Raw genomic sequence first — 19,976 nt, 5'->3', positions numbered from 1 at the left:
TTTTCGAAACTTGACATGCAAGGGAGTGTTAGCAATCTTATTGTTGTTACAATGAAGTTAGTTGGCCAGGTCGTCGAGATCAGGCGCGGTATAAAATAAACGAATGCTCGCTAAAGAGGAAATATATTCTTTCCTGGGACTGCAGCACCGATTTCTGTCGGTTAAGTCCCCTTGGCTTTACAAGAAGCGGCAGAACAAGCAAGCGTGTGTGTGAGAGAGAAGGTAGCGTGAGACTCCTCCAATCATTGGTCAGGTCCCTGCCCCAAGGGGGCGGGCGAATACTTTGATGTCGGGGGTCCTGGGGTGGCCATAGAGTCAGTGAAGCTGGCACCCTTTCCTTCCTTCTTGGGCGACCGGGAAGGGAGAAGGACGGCTCTGGAGGGAGCGACTGCGGAGAGAAGTTGGGAGGAGGAGGGAGCGCAAAGCGGGCGGCTTTCGTGTCCAAGTCGAGAGGGAGCGGGAAGAAGGAAAGGAGGCGGAGAGGCAGCGAGTGAAGAAGGGGACAGGGTGGGCGCCAGGAACATGGATGAGCCACGCACTCCGAAGTCGGCCCAGACAGCTGGCGGCTATAAACGCTGAGCAGCGTTGCTGAGGGCGAAGAACCTGGCTCCTTGGGGAAAAGGACGCAAGAGGAAGGCACAGGAGCCATGCGAGTTCCCGACTGGCTAGCGTGGCTGCTGTACCCTCTCTCCGTTCTCCTTGCGAGGACGTGGGAAGTCCGCCTGCACCCCAAGCAAGGTAAGCGAGCGCTCACAAAGGGAGCCCGCTCCAAGCGGGTGCGTTCGTACGCCTGCCAGCGAAGTTTGTGGAGTCGCCCTAGCGCCTCCTCGGGTTTTCTGGGTCTGTGAGTGGCCGGCCGGCCGCCCGTAGATGACAACAGCGGCTTTCGAGGAACCTGGGAGATGCGGAGCGGGGTGGAGCACCGGCGTGAGGGAAGCGCGCGTGCGCTTAGAGGAGAGTCCGGCACGTGCGGAAAGAGGGCGCTGTCCGCGGCGAGGCGGGAGCAAAGCTGAACTGAGAATTTAAGATTTAGCGGCGCAGCTCTCAGTGCGTGTATTTGACTTCCTCCAAACAGTCATGCCGGGGATTGAGCTCACGTGTGGGTCCTGTCTCCCTGCCTCTTCCCAGACGTGGTGGTTGATAAAAATGGCAGGGGGTCAGGGGGCGGCGAGTAGGTCCATCAGAAACAGTGAAAAGAGTGGTTTGTTCTAATTAAGATATTGCCCTACCATACTGAGCTGCTTATCATCAGTTATTCAGTGTTGATGGAGAAGCACTCTTTACATTCTCTAAGGTGCTTTATTGTTAATTGATATAATTTATGGACAAATTACAGAACAAATTCTTGGCAAGCCTTGGTTTAGGCAAAGTCCTGGACAGGTATAAATGGAGAAATGGTCAAAATCCATCTGCCTAGGAGCATCCACGAGACTGAACTATTGGCACACAATAGTTCAGTCTCGTTGTGGATGCTCTTAGGCAGATGGATGTGGATTAAAGCCATCATGCTACACAATGTGCTGTCAATTATTTTAAAATGTTCTGCTTTATATCTAACTGTTACAGCAGTATAATGTAACATTCATTTATTTCTGAATGTTACAGCAAAGCTACCTATAACATTTACTCATAACACCTTTTTTATTCATCTGACAACTAACATGGTCTCCTATTTTAGTGATGCATAGAAAAACATCCAAAAAACAGCTGGAGACCTACATTTTTTAATTGATGAGAAGGTCTAACAGAAATGATCTAAAAAAGGAATGTGTGGCACCAAGGGCATAGCAAGGTTGTAGTGGGCCCAGAGAAAAGATTGTAAAATTCCTTTTAAGGAGGACCACATAGATAGATTCTCTTCAGGTTAATCTGTCTTCTACTTGGTCTTTAAGGTCTCTCAGTGGTGCATTCATTGCTGTTGTAATCGAGTCCATCCACCTTGTTGCTGGTCGTCCTCTTCTCTTTCCTTTGACTTTCCCCAGCATTATAGTCTTCTCAAGGGAGCTGGGTCTTTGCATAATGTGTCCGAAGTATGATAGTTTGAGCCTGGTCATTTGTGCCTGGAGTGAAAATTCTGGATTGATTTGTTCTATGATCCATTTGGTTGTTTTCCTGGCTGTCCATAGTATCCTCTCTAGCACCAAAGTTCAAAAGCGTCAATGCTTTTTCTATCTTGATTCTTCAAGGTCCAGCTTTCGCATCCATAGAGTGTCACAGAGAAAATGATTGTCTGAACTATTCTAATCTTTGTAGATATAGACACGTCATGGCATCTAAATATCCTTTCCAAGGCCTTCAATGCAAATTTACCAAGTGCTAGTCTGCTGCGTATTTCTTGACTGCTTGATCCTTGACTGTTGATGGTCGATCCTAAAAGGCAGAAGATATCCACCACTTCAGTGTCTTCACTGTCAATTCTGGGCCTGGTTGCTGTACCCATTGTCATTAGTTTAGTCTTCTTGACATTTAATTGTAGTCCCATTTTTTCACTGTGCTCCTTGACCTTCATTACTAGAGCTTGCAGATAATCTGCATTCTCAGCTATCAGAGTGGTGTCATCAGCACAGTGCAGGTTATTGATGTTTCTTCGTCCAACTTTAAAACCATGCTCATTTTCTTCCAATCCAGCCTCTCTCAGTATATGTTCAGCATATAAATTGAATAAAGAGGGAGAAAGTATACAGCCTTGTCATACTCCTTTGTTGATCTGGAACCAGTTGGTTTCACCATGTTCTGTCTGGACTGTGGCTTCCTGCCCTGTGTATAGGTTTCTCATGAGAATGATGAGATTATAGGAAAATGCTGAAAGGCATCATCTCACACTGCACGGGAGATGGTAATGGTAAACCCTTCCTGTATTCTGTGGTCACCAGGAATCGACACCAACTTGACAGCACAACAACTGGGCTGTGGTATCAAGGTAGTGTGTGCACACATGCAATCAGAATGGAGTCTTCCTGATTCAGCCTGAGCAAGATCTAAAATTAACTGAGCGGACATTAAAAAATCCTTAGAGGGAGCACTGTTCCTTACACACATCTTCAAGACATCATCAATAAATATAGTTTTGGAAATAGTCCTAAATGTGAATGGTATTGAATTATATAATTGATGATATTTTGGGATTAGGTGGGGTTTTAGCATAGCTGTGCATGTGGATGAAGTATTTATGGTAGGGCTGCACAACTTTGGCCCTCCAGCTGTTAGTCCCATCATCCCAGCCACCATGGCAAATAGTCAAGGATGATGGGAGTTGTAGTCTCATATCTGTAGGAGGGCTGAAATTGTACTTCCCTGATTTATGGGATGCACATAATATGACTTTGCTTTGGGTTCAGGAGATGGCATAGATAAGTGTCAAACTAGACATTCACACTCATCATGACGTGCACAAAAATGTGTGCTATAGAGACGTGCATCCATCTGGAAGGATCTCCTTTTTTCTTTTTGGAAAAGATTTACATGGGGTCCAGGGCACTGGGAGGTGCTCTTTGTTCTTTCCCCTTGCACTGTTTTCCCACTAAAAGAAAATTGGCCCCCCAAATCAGCAATTTCCTCAAATGTGTATGTGTTATCATAAGAGCAGATTGGGTTGTCGTATTTCTTCCAGAAAGTTGCTTGTCTGATCTACTCCGATCTGTAGAAACTAAATGGGAAAATGATGAACGTGTGCTTGTATCAGCTGTCTGCACTCTTTCAAAAGTCTTTCTCTTTGTTGTTTTGTTGCAGAGAATTTGGTGAAGCATCTGTCATCATATGAAATAGTGACACCTACAAGAGTGAATGAATTTGGAGAAGCTTTCCCTCTCACTCACCATTTCAAAAGGAGGAAACGGAGTATGGAGATGGAGCCCATTCCTTTCAGGACGCATTACCGTCTCAGTGCCTATGGGCAGGTTTTCCAGTTTAATTTGAGTGCTGACACTAGCTTCATTGCTCCACATTACACTGAGGTGCACATGGGAAGCGTAAAGAGGCATCTCCCCTCAGATTTGCGTCACTGCTTCTACCGGGGGCACGTCAATGCGCAGGAAATGCACACAGCAGTCTTCAGTCTTTGTGGTGGCCTGGTAAGCATGATATCGGGCATAGGGAGATCGTCGTCGGCTGCAGGATGAGCTCAACCAGCGGCCCCCTGCCCTGTGCTAATGTGTAGCAAGTCAATATGCGCCAGCCACACCCCCTGCATATTTGTTTATTATTATTTTTATTTATTACATTTATAGTCTGCTTTTCCTCCAAGGAGCCCAGAGCGGTGTACTACATACTTAAGTTTCTCTTTCACAACAACCCTGTGAAGTAGGTTAGGCCTACATCATCATATGATGTGATACGCAAAGGGGAGTGGTCGCCAGCAACAAGACAGGTGAGATGCCTGTCAGTTTGTTGCATTCGGCAACTTGTTCATGCGCCATTCCAGACCGAACTCCAGAGGTGCGCAAATGAAGCTCGGTGCAGCGCGCCTGGAACAGGGATGGACAAGCAATGCAGCAGCCCCCAAAGGTGTGGGGGGAAGCGGGGGTGAGCCTCCTCCACTTCTGGTGGCCCCCAGAAGTGCTCAGGGCCAGGGGGCGCTTGTCCTCCCCTGCTCAATGGTGGTCATGCACCTGCATGATATTTAACATTGTTATCCTCTTCATTCAGACCAATTTTACCTTGATAAGGTGTGGTAGGAGTTGACATATGAGGGATCTATCTGGGTTGCTGACCCTACAAAAGGTAGGTTTTAGCATTCATAGTCAAGTTAGTAGTCATGGCATTTGGATTCTAATTGAGATGCTCCTTTGTTGCATATTTGTGTAACATTTACATCAGCCTTAATAGCATGTTCCCTGATGACTAAGCTTTGTAATATAAGGCTCTCACACAACAAAGCACACATCAGAACTGTACAGTGGTGTGAAATCTGAAAGGCTACACCAGGGGTGTAGCTATAATTGAACAAGGGGGAGCCAATTTTCCCAGAGATTGTGTGGTGAGGCGGCACTGGCTGTGAAACAGCCCACTTTTAGCTCTCTCCTTCTGCCTCCCTGGCTTATTGGCAAGTTGCTGGCTCCTGTGTGTGTGATATTTGCACAGGAATGAGAGAAAGAGCATGCCAAATGTGTTTTGCACCATGTCCATGTCCTTCTTCTTTAGCACAGACATGGAGGACAGAGAGAAGAAGGCAGGGGCCCCAGGGCCCCAGCATCATTTCTTGTCCCAGGGCCCACTTCAACCTTGCTATGACCCTGACTGGTCTGGGGTCTAATGTTGGGTTTCATCAGAGTATATATTTCCCAGAAACTATGGGGAGATACAGTTTTTCAGGGCTGGGATAACCAAAATAATCTTAAGTACTAATATAAAGCTATAGTTCATGCTCTCTTCTCTGTTAAGCTTCATAAAAGTTGTTGTTGTTGTTTTTAAAAATTTGTTCAGCTTCAAAACAAAACAACCATGTTACGTAGGTCATTATTTTCTTGGCCGTGCAAATAAAGACTGCCAGGTGTGTGAGCCATTCACTAGTCTTATAGCCATATTTCTTTCCACTTTTCTTTTTTTTTGGACCTGCAATGGGGAGTTCCCATTGACCTCCGACCTGGTGACTTTAAGATACAGATTATTTCCATACCTACACTGCTTGTCTTTTTTATGTCAAGCAGTAGTGATGGTCACATCTTTGAAAGCCTGTCCTTGCAGAAGGAGCCATGCATTAGACCTTGTTTCTTGATATCAGTGTGCTAGTAGTCTTTTAATGTAGGAAAGGCAGAGAGAAGCATATTTAGTCATACAAGAAGCATAACTGGTGGGACACAGTATTTCAACTGTAGTCAGTCCTAGTCACCGAGAGACAATTACTACCCACCACTGGCAAATGGCCAATTGCAAGTCTGTATTATTCACATTTTTACAGTTTTGTCTATGAAAGAGGTAGGGCTACCCAGATCCCCTGCCTCCACGTATTATGTCCTATTTGCTGGCCCAGATATTTACCTTTTGTAAATATTACCTGTGTATCTATGATTGCAATATCTGACCACGTTCACAAGATTCCCTTCTGAGACACCATTCAGTTCCTTAAGGACCATTCCCTAATGCTGAACCATTCAGCATTAGGGAATGCTGTCAACAAAGTGGATTGAGCATCTGCTGCAGGAAGTTTATGGTAAAGCCGAAACAGTTCAGGTCTTTTGAATTTCAGTCATATTTTTAGCTATGATTTAATGTTTGTACAGATTTATTTATTCATTTTATAATTATTTATAATTATTTATTACATTTATATCCTGCTGTTCCTCCGAGGAGCTCAGAGCGGTGTACGTGCTTATTTTTATTCTCGCAACAACCATGTGAGGTAGGTTAGGCTAAGAGAGACATGACTGGCCCAGGGTCACCTAATGAGTGTCATGGTTGAATGGGGGTTCGAATTCAGGTCTTTCCGGTCATAGTCCAACACTCTAACCACTACACTATGCTGGCTCTCTAATGATAGCAGAGTAACTAAACTGGAGTTCTGTGAAAACAGCTTTGTCTCGATATGTACTGAATTATAGAAGACTAATGTCCTTAAGTCTTTGGTTGTTAGAAACTGGGAAGGAACTCAATGATTCCACTGTTCTGTTGTATATTTATCTGTATATAGGGAGATTGTCCTGGTAGATGGGCCACTGGAATTCCAGGTTTATATATATTTTAAACTACATAGTTTTATTATAATGGGACATGAGTTGACCTCAATTAGCTGAAGATCATAGTTTATGCTTTGGAATTCTTCTGTTCATGATCATTAGAATTACAGTAGTTTTTATTGCTGCTGTGACTTCCAACAGTGTTTTATTACGGATTGTTATTGCTTTAAAGTATTCTGAGGGTTAAAAAGAGTACAGAAATAGTTGTGCCATTAGGCATGTGCAGCTGTCCTGTGAGCACAGCTCTTGATTTCAAAGGGGCTGCAAAGGGGGAGTGGGTCAGGAAACTTGTATGCATGGAAAAGGGTGGGTGGTGATTGGGCAAAGGGTGAGCAAAGGGTGATTGGATTGTGTTGTATGTAATCTGCTAACGTGATTAGTTTTGAAACTTTTTATGATTTAATGAAATTCAGTTTGGCTATTTCATTAAGGTTATGTAGATTTTTAGAAAAATACTGCTTGTTATTACTGTTATCAGTCAAAAGATTTTAGTTCAACTAGTATTGTATATCAGTTTTAAATCAATTTTTACACAAGTATATTTAGTGCATAATCAATATATACACATTTCTTATTTAGTATCTTCCTTGGTAGATAATATTTCTGGCTTAAAATGTGTCAGGGTTGATAATCTGAAACTCTGCATCTCTTCAGGACTTGTGTATGTTTGTAGTATGCCACTTTCATTCATTTGCCTGAGAACTGTAACCTCCATTTAAGCAATCAAAGTGAAGACCCAGAAATATGAGCCAAATATCTTTAACTAGGATACTTCTATTGCTGTTTCAGTTTGTCTTATTAACTGTAATTGGCCAATTCTTATTTCTCTTTGAATTATGCAGCAAAATGTGACACACTTGGGTCTGATACACAGTGGCCCTCAAAATTAGGCTATCTATTATAATCTGTTTGTAACACTCTGTATTTCTAGCTATACCACATATTTAGTGTACTCTCAAGGCTGCTTCAAAATAAAACATTTATACATGAAAAACTGTCATGTAAGAAATGGTCAGCATACTGGTATAGGTTGTCACACATGGTAACCTAAAATACAGGCATTTCAGTAAAAAGGACTTCCCGTGTGTGAATTTTGTCACATTTGAAGCAGTCCTTGTATACAAAGAACTGACCTTTTAGTCGCCATTAGGTTGCAACTAGAGCAGGGAATAATTATGTGTGCATATATGGTTACTCCCTATTAACTGGGGTGACACTCTCATATTCAGCAACTGTCCCAATTCAGTGCAGCATAGTGTCTCTCCACTGTTGCTGGTGTCTCCTTTCTGCATGTAACCATTTGTGTATGTGTTCAAATCTTTCTCTTCTTGTTGAATGATTAATAATATCCAATATATTGCAGTGCTTATGTGTGTATGTATATGTGTGTGTGTGTATGCATGTATATCTGAAGGCAAGATTTCAGCTCTGATGATGCCTAAAGCTTCAGTCCTCACAACTGATACAAGCTTCACTTCAATAAGGTTGAAGTGAAACAGAAATTTTTCATGGCATATGATGGGATGAGATTAAATGTTCAAGTAACTAGTAGCCTTCATGTAATCAGTAACTTTCCAAATAAGTTTTTTATTATTTTTAGGCAGGTTGCATACATGTTCAGAGCATGTTTTAAATTTTCATTTGTAATATTGGTAGGCTTTCCCCCCTGTCCTCCCCCCACCCCGCCGCCCGTCCTCTGACATTTACAGCATTGATCCATTGCAGTTCCCCACAAATATGTGAAACTGGATGACATAATTGTCATCACATGAATCAAAGCAGCTTCTTATACTTCATTTGCTTTTGATTTATAGGGAACAGTAATGGAATAAACTGTTCTCTCATGCGTCAGGATTTGACAGTGAAAGAGAAAACACTTCCCTTTCCCCCCTGGGTTCTTTTTGTATATGATTAGTGATATAACTAACCTTGGCCAGATAAGTATGATTTTTCTCCCACAGAGACCCAATAAAAGATGATATTGCATATTATGACAGAATTTGGTCATTGATATTTTGAGAGAATTAAGAATGATGAAGATAGTCCGTTGGTTCAGACCTAATGTCAAACTTGTTAGGAGCTAGGAGAATTCTTTCCCTTGCAGTCTCCTCATTGTTACATTCAAACTGGGCAAATCATGGGCTACCATTAAATCATAGAGAGGAAATCAGGGTGTGCAAGTAGAGGATGGGAAGAAATGAGAGTGTGAGCACAGGGCTTAATCATGTTGTGCTAAATGATGATTCGGCATACGTCTGAAACAACCCAGTGAACAGTATTTAGCACATCCATGACAATCCTAAATTCAGATGCAACTGAAAATATACTACTTTCTTCCCCTCCATGATGTACAATGAAGACACAATGTAAATGGTTCAATGAAAAATAATAACATACAAAATAGGTATACAGGCAGACTTTGTGGAGGAGAAGCAGGAGAAAAGGAGGGAGATTTTCTGGTTCCTGTCTTCACCATGCAAATCTCTCACACAGCACGCAAGGGGACCTTAGGTAACCACATTTGGAATACAGTGTACAGTCCTGGCCACCGCATCTGAAAAAGAGTATTGTAGAATTGGAAAAAGTGCAGAAGATAGCAGCCAAAATTATCAGGGGCTAGAGCACCTTCCTTATGACAAAAGGCTACAATGATTAGGGCTTTGTTGTTTATAGAAATAGTGGCCAAAGGGAAATTCACGAAATTATGCATGGTATGGAGGGAATGGACACTGTGTTCTCCCTCTTTTATAACATAAGAATCAGTGGTCATCCAATGAACAGATTGACAAGAAATTTAGATCAGACAAAAGGAAGTACTTCTTCACGCAGTGCATAATTAATGTATGGAATTTGAATGCCACAGAATGCAGTGAGGGCCACCAGTTGGATGGATTATAAGAGAGTTGAACGAATTCATGGAGGACAAATCTATCAATAGCTACTAGTCTTGATAGCTAAATACTACCTCCAGGTTTGTAGGCAGTATGTTTTTCAATGCCAGTTGCAGGGAAGCAGCAGCAGGACCAGGGGCATGCCTTGGTCTCCTCTTGTGGGGTCTGGTGAGCCGTTATGGAAAACAGGATGCTGGAGGTCTTGGGCCTTATTCAGCAAGACTCTTCTTAGGTAGACTGGAGCCATGACTAGGGATGTGCATGGAACTGTTTAGTGCTCCGTTCTAGGAGTGCTGTACCGGTTCTGGCAACCAGTGTTCAAACTGGTTTGGAGGATGGGGAGAGGTTTGCTTTAAATGGCAGGAAGTGCTTACCTGCCAACCCCCGGCCAGCCACTTTTACCACCACCGATGCTCCTTGCAGCCTGGACCAGCGTCACCACGCAAATGGCCGACGTGCTGGCCATTTGCGTGGTGACACTGGTCTGCGCGGCAAGGAGGCATGCTGCAGCCCCTTGTGCCCGCTTTTTGGAAGAGCATCGATGGGGAAAGCAGCAGGTTGGGAGTTGTCAGGCAGCACCTTCCCTGCCATTTAAAGCACCCCCCGCCCTCCCAGTAGTGTACGGAACCAGTTCTGTGCACATCCCTAGCCGTGACCCTAAAGCATTCAGGATATGCATTCAGGAACATTTCAGAGTCCTTTTGCCCAATAGATTCATGAAGATCAGCAGGCAAGGAGGCCTTTGGGGAGGCCAGCACATCATGCCAACATTTCTCTCTCCTCTGAATTCCCTGTAAAGTTGTGATGTGGTTATGCAGCCAGACAAAATTATTCATGAGTAATCCCATTGAAATTAATGAGACAAGTTAGTCATGGCAAGTTACTCTTGAGTAACTTAGTCTGTATATCAGCCACTGCCTGACATGAGGAAAATTACTCAAAGTAAGTTGTCTTTTGACTACTTTGAGTAATTTCCCTCATTGTGTCAACCATTGTATCTGTGTGCTGGAATACATGTAAAACTTAGGAAGGTGTTGGTTGGTAGTACAATAGGGAGCCATAGAAATTTTTATATGAATAGGTAATCAGTGCTCTTGCCAAAGAACAGGAGTTGTGCACAATATTATTTTGAGATATGAAGAAAATTGCCTGGTTCAGATGTAAAACAAGGCCATGGCTTAGCACTATATGAATGAGCCTAAGGAAGCTGCAGGGGTGCCATGCACTTTCCCTTGCCTCCCTTCTCCTCCTCTCTGATGTGCACAAAAGGATGAAGAGTGACAGCTTTTTTTTGTACTTTAAGAACAAACAGCCGTTCTGCATTATGTATGAATTTGAATAACTGGTTTGTTTGTTTATTTACTTGATTTATATATTCGATTGTTGACTATTGTTAGAACAAACTGAGATTTAAAAAATGCCTCACAGTTTTATCCTTGGTTTGATGTCCTGTTTTCAAGTTGCCTGAGTTTGTACATAATGGAAAGCTGCATTTTTTCCCCTCTTAAAGGAAAAACTCATTCTCCTCACATGCACAAGAAATGTGAAATGAGAGGGGAAGGGGGAGCCTGTCACTCCCTTGGGATCATTTAGGTAGTGCTAAAGCATGGCTTAGCATTACGTTTGAACCAGGTCAATGTCTGATTTTTTTTAAATAGGCAGACTTTGTAGAACTCATTCTAGAGACACAAATTAACTACCTTTTCTAAGTGCTGTATTTTTCTTTACTTTCACTTCATTGGTCAGTTTTAGCTCCCTGCAAACGTGAGCAACCAGATCTCCTGAGGATTTCACTGCTGCAGGTGGATCAAAGTGGCTTCTCAAACATAGTCCAGACAGAAAATCAAGAGGTAAAATATTAATTGTTATTTAACTCAGTTGTTTCCCAAGTCTGTTAAGAAATGCAGGATGCAAAATGCCATTGAGCAGAGTATAGTAGCTGACGTCCTGACTAACAATGTACACTTGCAGCAAATGCACAACATGCACTCTGGGGAGAAGTGTGATTTTCATTGCTGTCTCCTTCCCTCTAGCTGACTGTGACTTCCAAAAATATGCTTCTGAGGGCTGCACAGTCAGTTCTAGAGGGAAGGGGATGTTGATGAAAATGGCCCCTTCTCTGGAGCGCACTCAAAAGTGTTGCTACATGCACGCTTTATGAGTTTGGGTACCAGCCAGCATTTTTAGTATACTAGTGAGAATCAATATTTTAGGATGAAATAATTCTTCAGTGTAAGCCACATTTGAAGAAAAGGATTCTTTTTTTCCTTATGTAAAAACTATGGAAGAAGAGGCCTGGCTTCTGGAGAGTCTTGTGTTGCTCTTGACAGATACAGGGATTTTTATGGATCATATGTCTGAAATTAGAACAGCTTTATGGCTAAATATTACCTCACTTCTTGATAGCTCCAGATGTTTGGGATCTAGTTCTACTCTGTGTGGATAAAATATATGCAGAACATTCCTAAACGCTGGTCTTTCGACATAGTCCAGCTGTAATATTATTAGTGCCATCATTTATTCTGTGAAATTTGAAGAAGGTTTACCACATGCTGAAGGAGCCATTGTTGTATAGGATTCTTGTAGTTATAGGGTCAAAGAACCTAAAGCAGCTGAAATGCTCACCACTATCACTTTTATCAAACAATCATTTGTTTCCTACCAGACTGTGTACAGATTACAGAATGTAAAAATGCCTCTGCTCAGAGTGCTTACAGTCTATAGTAAAAGGGAACGATCTGAATGTGTAGGTAAGAAAGGGTGAAGGAGAATCAAATGATTATGTTGGAGTAATAGTTGTGGCATGTCCAAATGGTTGTTTGGAAGCTTTGTGCAGGAGGAGTCATTTTGCCCATTGTTGCTGACACAGTATGATTCAAGAATCTACTAGTGAGGAAACTTGTTGATGAATGTCTGCTATTGACTTTTACTGGGAAAATACTTTTATCTGGGAGTTTGCTTGAGAAGTTGCTCAAAGTGAAGTTGAAGTTAACATTATTAAACTCTCCATGATGGACTGATTCAGATTCATGCTCTGTGGTTTGTTGCATCGCAGCTATGACCAAGGCCTGCTGAGCCGACACACTCTTTCCTCCTTACTTCCTCAGCTTACCTGGTTTGTTCAAAATACAGTTTTTTTTCTTGTCTGAAGTTGGGAGTTGTGGTTTAGAAAGAAGGATATGAAACTGGGGTGAGATGTGTATTTTTAAGCATTTTTAAAAATTTGATTAAGACAAAATATACACACATTGGAATACGTCTTAAAATTCATAACTTTACCAGAATGTCTACCTACTTTGCTCCCTCTTACCTTCAAGAAAAGGCTGCCTGGAGACTACAACTGGCACTGGACGCAGTCCAAAGTGGCTGTCAGGTCTTGTGGAAGTGAAGGATAGCTTGTTTCCAGCTCTACTACATCCCCCAAGCCTTTTCAGTACTTGCCTCGTGTTTCAGTTTAGCAGCTGCAAGCTCCACATAGTGAGCATATAGTGCACACACACACTATATGGGGTGTGTGTGTGTGTGTGTGTGTGTGTGTGTAGTGCACATGATTCCAGGCATAGATTCTTTCTGGAGCCTCAGGATGAGAGTTGCAGGATGAGAGCCTTTTAGCTCTTGCTCTTGGACTCACACCAAGGCTCCTGCCCTTGGCAAACACAAGGCTTTGTGACTAACCCAGCTGAAGTGAGGTTCCACTCTTCTTCTCCCCTTTCCTGGATGAGATGTGGTTTAAGCAAACTGGTATTGAAATTTGTCAGTACCATGTAAGGTAAGGGGGCAGTGGAAAGGGTTGTGTACAGGCTCAGGTGCCTTTGAGTCTCATTCACTCTGAACTGGTACATTGTAGCAAGTTGGGCAGACAGGTGAGCCACAGAATTTGTTGGGACATCCTGAGACTCTCAGAGGACTTCTCACTGGGAGAAGCAGGGCTTTGGAGCAAGATTGGTGGAGCAAGATCGGTGGCATCCCATGAAGTAGCACTGGTGCCTACCCAGAGGACCTATTTATCCAGCTAGTATAAATTGTGAATAAAAGAATGCTATCCATAGTAGAGATGTACATGAATTGAGATTTGTGCACTGAATTCAAGCTTGGCCCGGGCACCTTTAAAAGTGAGGAGAACAGGTCTGTACCTGCTCCTTCGCCGCAGCTTTCTTATGCGGCGGTGTGCCCCGCTGCACCCCTCACTGAGCTGTGACACACACATGGACTCCATGCAGCCATGCAAATGGCTGCCGTGTATGCATGGAGGCCATGTGCTCACCATCATTGTGCTGTTGCCGCGCGAGGGGTGCTGGGTGAGGAAGCCGCGGTGAGCGGTGGAGGAGCAGGTACAGACCTGATCTTACTTTTAAAGGTGTCCAGGCTAAGCTTTGAATCAGTGCATTAATTGATTTCCACATTCCTAATCCATAGGAAAATGGCCAATAATTATGATGTAGTAAGAATGTCCCCTCTTAGCTACACTTACTTAGAGGTAATTTGCATTGAAATTAGTGGGATTTCTTCCAGAGAAACATGCTGGGATTTGACCATTGAAGTAAGGGAGAAGATGATAAGATTTAGAGGTTAGGTGTTTTAATTAGGGTTGATAAAGATCGATGACTTTTTTAAAAATAAAAAAATCAGATTTTAAATAAACCAATTTTTAAAATTTAAATTGATTTTTAAATTTAAATTGGATTTTAATTTTAAAAATAATTAAAAAGAACTGAGGTAAAAGATATCATTATGAATATTGATCATAACTAATAATTATTGTCTGTGAAAATGTTAAGAGCAGTAAAAGCGTACGAGAGATAACAGACTAATCTTATTCTGCAGGTGGTGCACATGCTGCACACACACACACACACACAGACACACACAGACATAGTCAAGCCCTTGCCCCTCTCTCTGTCTAAAAGTGCAAGGCAAAAGTGGTCAAAAATGAACAGAGGATTTGGGCGGATGGAATGGACCTGAGTGAGGAGGAGTCTGGATAGAAATGCAATGGATAGGGGATGGGAATAGAAAGTGAAAACAAAAGTGAACAAAACATATTCTTGCAATCCTGAGGAACATTTTTGGAGTGTATCTTCCATTGTAGAAGGAAAACGCTTATCATGGTGTCAGGCTGTGAAAGAAACCTCATTTGGGAAATGCAAACTGCAACAAAGAAAGGTTAGGCCTGGTTGCCCAAATAAAACAGCATTATGTGAAGTATGTACCTATTATAGTGTGCACCTACCTTCTAAAAATGAAACCTACATCTATCTCTGAATATGTATTAAGGTTATATTAGACAACAATAATGTTCTTTTACTAGAAAATGATGATTAAATAGAATCTTCTTGACTAGTGATTTAAATCATTAAAATTGAGTCCTTCTGTGAAGCAATTTAAATCATGATTTAAATCAAATCAACCCAAGTTTTAGTAAGTCCAAATATATATTTGACAGAAAGATGGTGGTTAGCTATTCTGGTTGGCTAGTTGATGCATTATTGCAAAGCAGTAAATCCCCCCCCCCTTTGCTCTTTTCTGCTGTCATGCAAGGACACAGCCTCACAGATTGCTTATCATGAATCTTTGCGTAATATCTAATTTGGCTCTCAATATTTGAATTAGTGAAAGGCCTCAGTCCTGGTTCAGTGTGGAATGCCTTAGAATTTAAGGACATACTCTTTACATACAATAAGTTTGCCTGTATTCTCAGATGGAGAGCCAGTTCAGACATTGAAATCATGGTAGTAAGTCATAAAGTGTGATCCTGAACCTGGAATTGTGTGTTCCCTCACTTGTGTGATGTGGGAGTAGCATATTAGAATATGTGTAATTTGTATGATTCTGCAGGTCTTCAAACTCAAAGCGGTAAAAGAAGATGATATCTGGTGAATTGCACATATATCTGCATGTACATCTGAGTTATATGTTGTTTCCTATGCACACATGTCATCTGGGATGGTGCCACACTACATGTGGTCTTTCACTAGGATAATGAATGAAATAATAACTAGCCAACCCCACACAGAGCATCTGTGTGGTGCTTTGGGGCCGGCTGTTTCCCCCTGCCGTTTTTTCTCCCTCCTGCCCGCCTGCCGCCGCCTTTCTCTCCCCCGCCTGCTGCCCCGTTTCTCTCCCTCCTCCTCCACCCACCGGCTGGCCGGTGGCCACTGCTGGCACTTTCTTCCCCCTCTCCTCCTCAGTCCTCACTTCGGAACTCTTGCAGCGTGTCATGAGAGTTCCGCCGCCAAATCCTGGGCACGCATGTCCCAAGAGAATTAAATATATAGATAGATTAGTTAATAATAATAATTTCATTAATTCAAATATTGAATCAACTTTAAAAACCATTATCCTATTTGTCATTGTACAAGGATCACATCATGATTTCAGCATGCAAAATGTTACATGTATCAGTTAGCAATTTTTCATTGTACAAGTGGCTTTTCCTGTGGTCTTTTCTGAAAATATAATTTATTTATATACCACCTAACATGAGTATCTCTGTCATTGTCAGGGAGAAAATAGTTATTTTGATTATTAGTTTGTACCATGCTGGAAGGCTCTATAGCTATATATGTACCATGCTGGAAGACTCTATACATAGACTATTGTCTTCTGTAACATGATTAGTAAAACTTTCTACTCTTTCCTGGCTGTGGTTGATGCTGACTGCTCTGTAGCTCAAATGTTAGCTTAATGGTTAAGTTGTGGAACATGACCAAAGATAATTCTGATATTGTAGCTAGCAATGAAGCTGTGAGCATGAGTGCTTTTTGTGCTTGACACATTTTATTTCATAGTCTTATTGTTGCTTCTGCTTCTTTTGGTCCTTGTTAAACATAAGCAGGATTTTATGTTTTGAGCTTCCAGTTAGTTCAAGTAGAGTTTACACACCACATTGCTAAAATGTATATTATTTCAGTACTCTTTTTTCTTTCTCTTCACACAGAACCTTAGAAGACTCTTCCAGCATGCATGCTTCCATTTAGTATATTGTATACACAAATCAAAGAGCTTTTGTCCTCTTCATGCATATACAACTCCTATTGAAGTAAATGAGATTTAAACTTGTAAATGGAAAGGCAGAAGTTGACCTCATGGCCATGCAGTGGGCTTTAAAACAGTCTTTGATAGAGTCCTGGTATGTTGATCTACAAAGGAGTATTTAACTGATTCAACTGATCTTGCTGTTAAGCTTGTTTGTTATGTGCACTTGTGCACAGCTTATTTGCATTTACTGTTTTATCACAAAGCGTAGTAACTGCATAACAAATAATAATGTTAAAATTCTACTTGAAATCAACACATTTATAATATAAATGTTCTAATATAAAGCTCTACCCCCTACCCCCGCCAAAATATAATTCTTTATAAAGAGCAGTGGAAAAAACTTTGGGCTGCAAGCTAATAGGCCAAATTGGACCTTCACTCATTTTCTATGTGGCCTCTTGCACGATCACCATATTGTACATTTATCTGATTATGCTTTTCTTTCCCCCATTTATTCCCATTCCTGTCCTTGTGGGCTGTGCCACTTAAGGTTTAGGGACTTTCCATGGGTCTTGAACAAAGCTTAGTTCATTTATGTTTCCTGAGAAAAGAGCTTGGCTGTAGAAGCAGCTGTGTGGACCAGAGAGCTGATTTGAGATTCACCAGAATTCAGAGCTTTTTTGTGCTGCTAAGTCCTTTCTCAAGAATGTCACTTAAAAAAATTGCAGCTTCAAGTGGATAGAGAAAGGTGTTTGTGTGGAAAAAATACTAATATATTGTTGAAGTTTGAATAAAAAAAGAGAATTTGTTCATGTCTGTGTAGTGAAAATGAATGAATGGAAACCAGCTTTATGTAGTTACTATTCCTCCTTGTGTTTTGAAGATATCCTCTCTTTAACTAATCAATTTCAAAATCAGTGTCTGCCTCTTGTTATGAGAGGACTTTGGTTCTTTTGTCTTGCTCTGAACTCGAATTGCATAGACCTGACAGTGCTGTATACCAGCTCAAAGAAATATCATGTTCCTGCAGATTATAATAGAACATTTATATAAAATAGCTATTCAAATCTTCATCACGCTTAGATCTTCATGTCTTGAAAACTTGGTTACATGCACTAATTATTTAATTTGTGTAAATGGCACGATGAAGATCTTGTATTATTGTATATTTGGTGCATATTTTTGTATTTATTATTTTAAGTTATTTTATAACTTAAAAAAAAAAATTAAAAGTCCTGAATACATGAATCTTCCAGCTCTTGGCTCTGGATTAATCTTTGGTTGCTAGGTAAATGTTCAATAATCCTGATTAGGGTCTACAAGATATTCTTGCACACTCCCTTTAAGTTTACTTGGCAGTATTTGTTATTGTTAATCAGACCCATCTTGCTCTCTCCTGGGGCTTATAACACTATGAGGTGCGTCTCATGATCAGTGAGACTCACCGTTACGGGGTTAGCGGGGAGAGCAGGCTGAGCTTACTCTCCCTGCGGACGAGCAGAAGGCAGCCCTGGATGGCTGGATCGGCCACCCACACAACTGCTGGCTCTGTCACGGAGCTGGCGGGGGCTGTGGGGATTGGGGGTCGCACGGCCCCCGGAAGTTCCAGGATGCCTTGCGTGAGTGCACGGGGCATGCTGGCGAGACCCCCAAGCCCGGGAGGCTGCTTGCAGCCTCCTGGCCGGCGGTCTTCTCATGTGTTGCCATGGCGCGGAGCTGCGCCAGGGCAATACATGCCAAAAAAACCCGGGTTAGCGGAGTGCTCACTCCGCTAACCTGGGCTAAGGGGAGGGGTAGTTAAACGGATGACCCGCTTTGGGGAAACCGGGCTCACCTGCAAACCTAGTGGTTCCCACGATCTGTGGAAAGTGGGCTAAGGTTCCTTAGCCTGCTTTCCACTGATCGTGAGAATACCCCCAATGGCTGGTGATTTCCCAAGAACTATCTTTAATTATTTACAGCTGTCCTTGGAGGACTAACTCTGCAAAAACCCATGGCAGCCTGCCATAACTACTTTTCTGGATCTTGGATCCCATAAATATAACAGTCCCTGTTCTCTGCATTAATAGCTGAAGTGAGAGGGCGTTTGGAGGAAGAGCTGACAAAGTTTTAGGTTGTGGGAAGGGATCTTGCCTTGTGTGGAGGAATAGCTGTTTATCCCACTGTTACTTTTGCCGCTGCCACCAAGTAGACTTTTGTATGGCTGGGTCCACTACAACAGCCCTTATACCTTTGCTAAAAATTACCAAAACCCCAAAAAACCCAGTAGAGGGGAAAGGCTTATAGGTGTGGGGTGGAGACAAATAAACAAGCTTCTAATTTTCATATAATAAGGAAGTTTACTTTGAGAAAACATTTGTTCAATTAAAACATATTTTTGGTTTCTTTACATAGCAAAAATTTGAACACAAAACAGATACCATAAGAGCAACACAAGAGAAAATAAAAGGTTGGAAAAACACATCCACTAACCTATACTAAACAGGTCACTACCCAGAGTCTTCTTAATTTACCCTCTTCTCAGCAACTGACTTGTTGTGCAGTCTCATATCCTGGTTACAGCACAGGCCTGGTTCTTCTGTGATTTCAGCTCTCCAACTCTGATTCTCCAGCTGTGTCTTCAGAGAGGCTCCTTTGCTGACTTTTTCAGAATTCTCCTGCAGACTTCTCTCCTGTAGACTGCTTCTTGACTTCTCTCTTGCAGACCAACTCTTTGCAGACTCTCCTACACTCTCTCAATCTCTCTCTCTATGCACATTTTTGCCTCTGGTTTTTTCAAATCATCGAACTAGGAAGATCTCTCCATTTCCCCCTCCAGTTCCCTCTATTTTTCAAAGTATATTTCCCCTCCAAAACTGAACTGTCAAACTGACATTCTAAACGTGAAACTGAAAAAAACCAGGCATGAACCTTTGACCCTGTCAGGAACACAGAGTCCGGCCAGCATTCTTACACATACTATTTACAATATGGAAAAGGTTTGTACCTCATTCTTTCACACCTTGCAAGACCTTATCTGGTCATGCCTTGTAAGACCGTGGACAAGAAGCAAGAGTGGGGTATATCTAGGGCAGTTTCTTGCTAGAATTAGCATAGGTTAAGCAGAAAGCACATCTTTCTCTTCCATCTGTAGCTGGTTGCATATTATGAAGTTAGGAAGGAATTTTTCATATCCTAAATGAGCTATGAATGTGTGAATTTCAATTTCTTTGGGATGTTTTTTGTGTTGAGGTAGTGCGGTTTTTAAACTTGAATGTTTTGATTCAGTGCCACTGCAGTTGCCACTAGTGATGTGCACGGAACCGTGGAGGTGCGTTTCAATGCTGGTGTGGGTGTCTCTTTAATGGGAGGGGAAGTGCATTTACCCCTCCCGCCGCCCCGCCCCCCCGCTTTCCCCCTGCTGGTGCTCCGTTTTTTGCAAAACAAGTGGGGCGGC

The 19,976-nt window shown here is 42.1% G+C and overlaps 1 protein-coding gene across 4 annotated transcripts in view; it reads left to right on the top strand.

The window, feature by feature from the left end:
* Positions 1-279: 279 nt before the first annotated feature.
* The window catches only part of ADAMTS20 (ADAM metallopeptidase with thrombospondin type 1 motif 20), a 127,141-nt gene continuing 107,444 nt past the window's right edge, over positions 280-19,976 (top strand). For 3 of the 4 annotated variants that reach the window (XR_008309106.1, XM_053258083.1, XM_053258082.1), the window contains exons 1-2: positions 280-738; positions 3,730-4,070. Coding sequence is in view for 2 of the 4 variants with exons in the window: in XM_053258083.1 (XP_053114058.1) it covers positions 648-738; positions 3,730-4,070 (432 nt within the window). In the remaining 2 variants the exon portion in view is untranslated. Of the gene's footprint in view, positions 739-3,729; positions 4,071-11,308; positions 11,413-19,976 lie in introns of those variants that run through there. The other variant, XM_053258084.1, reaches the window with a different exon arrangement.

Source organism: Hemicordylus capensis, chromosome 5 (assembly GCF_027244095.1).
Source record: "Hemicordylus capensis ecotype Gifberg chromosome 5, rHemCap1.1.pri, whole genome shotgun sequence".
Taxonomy (NCBI): Eukaryota; Metazoa; Chordata; class Lepidosauria; order Squamata; family Cordylidae; genus Hemicordylus; species Hemicordylus capensis.
Note: the sequence above shows the minus strand (reverse complement) of the source record. Positions and strands in the feature narration are given on the sequence as shown.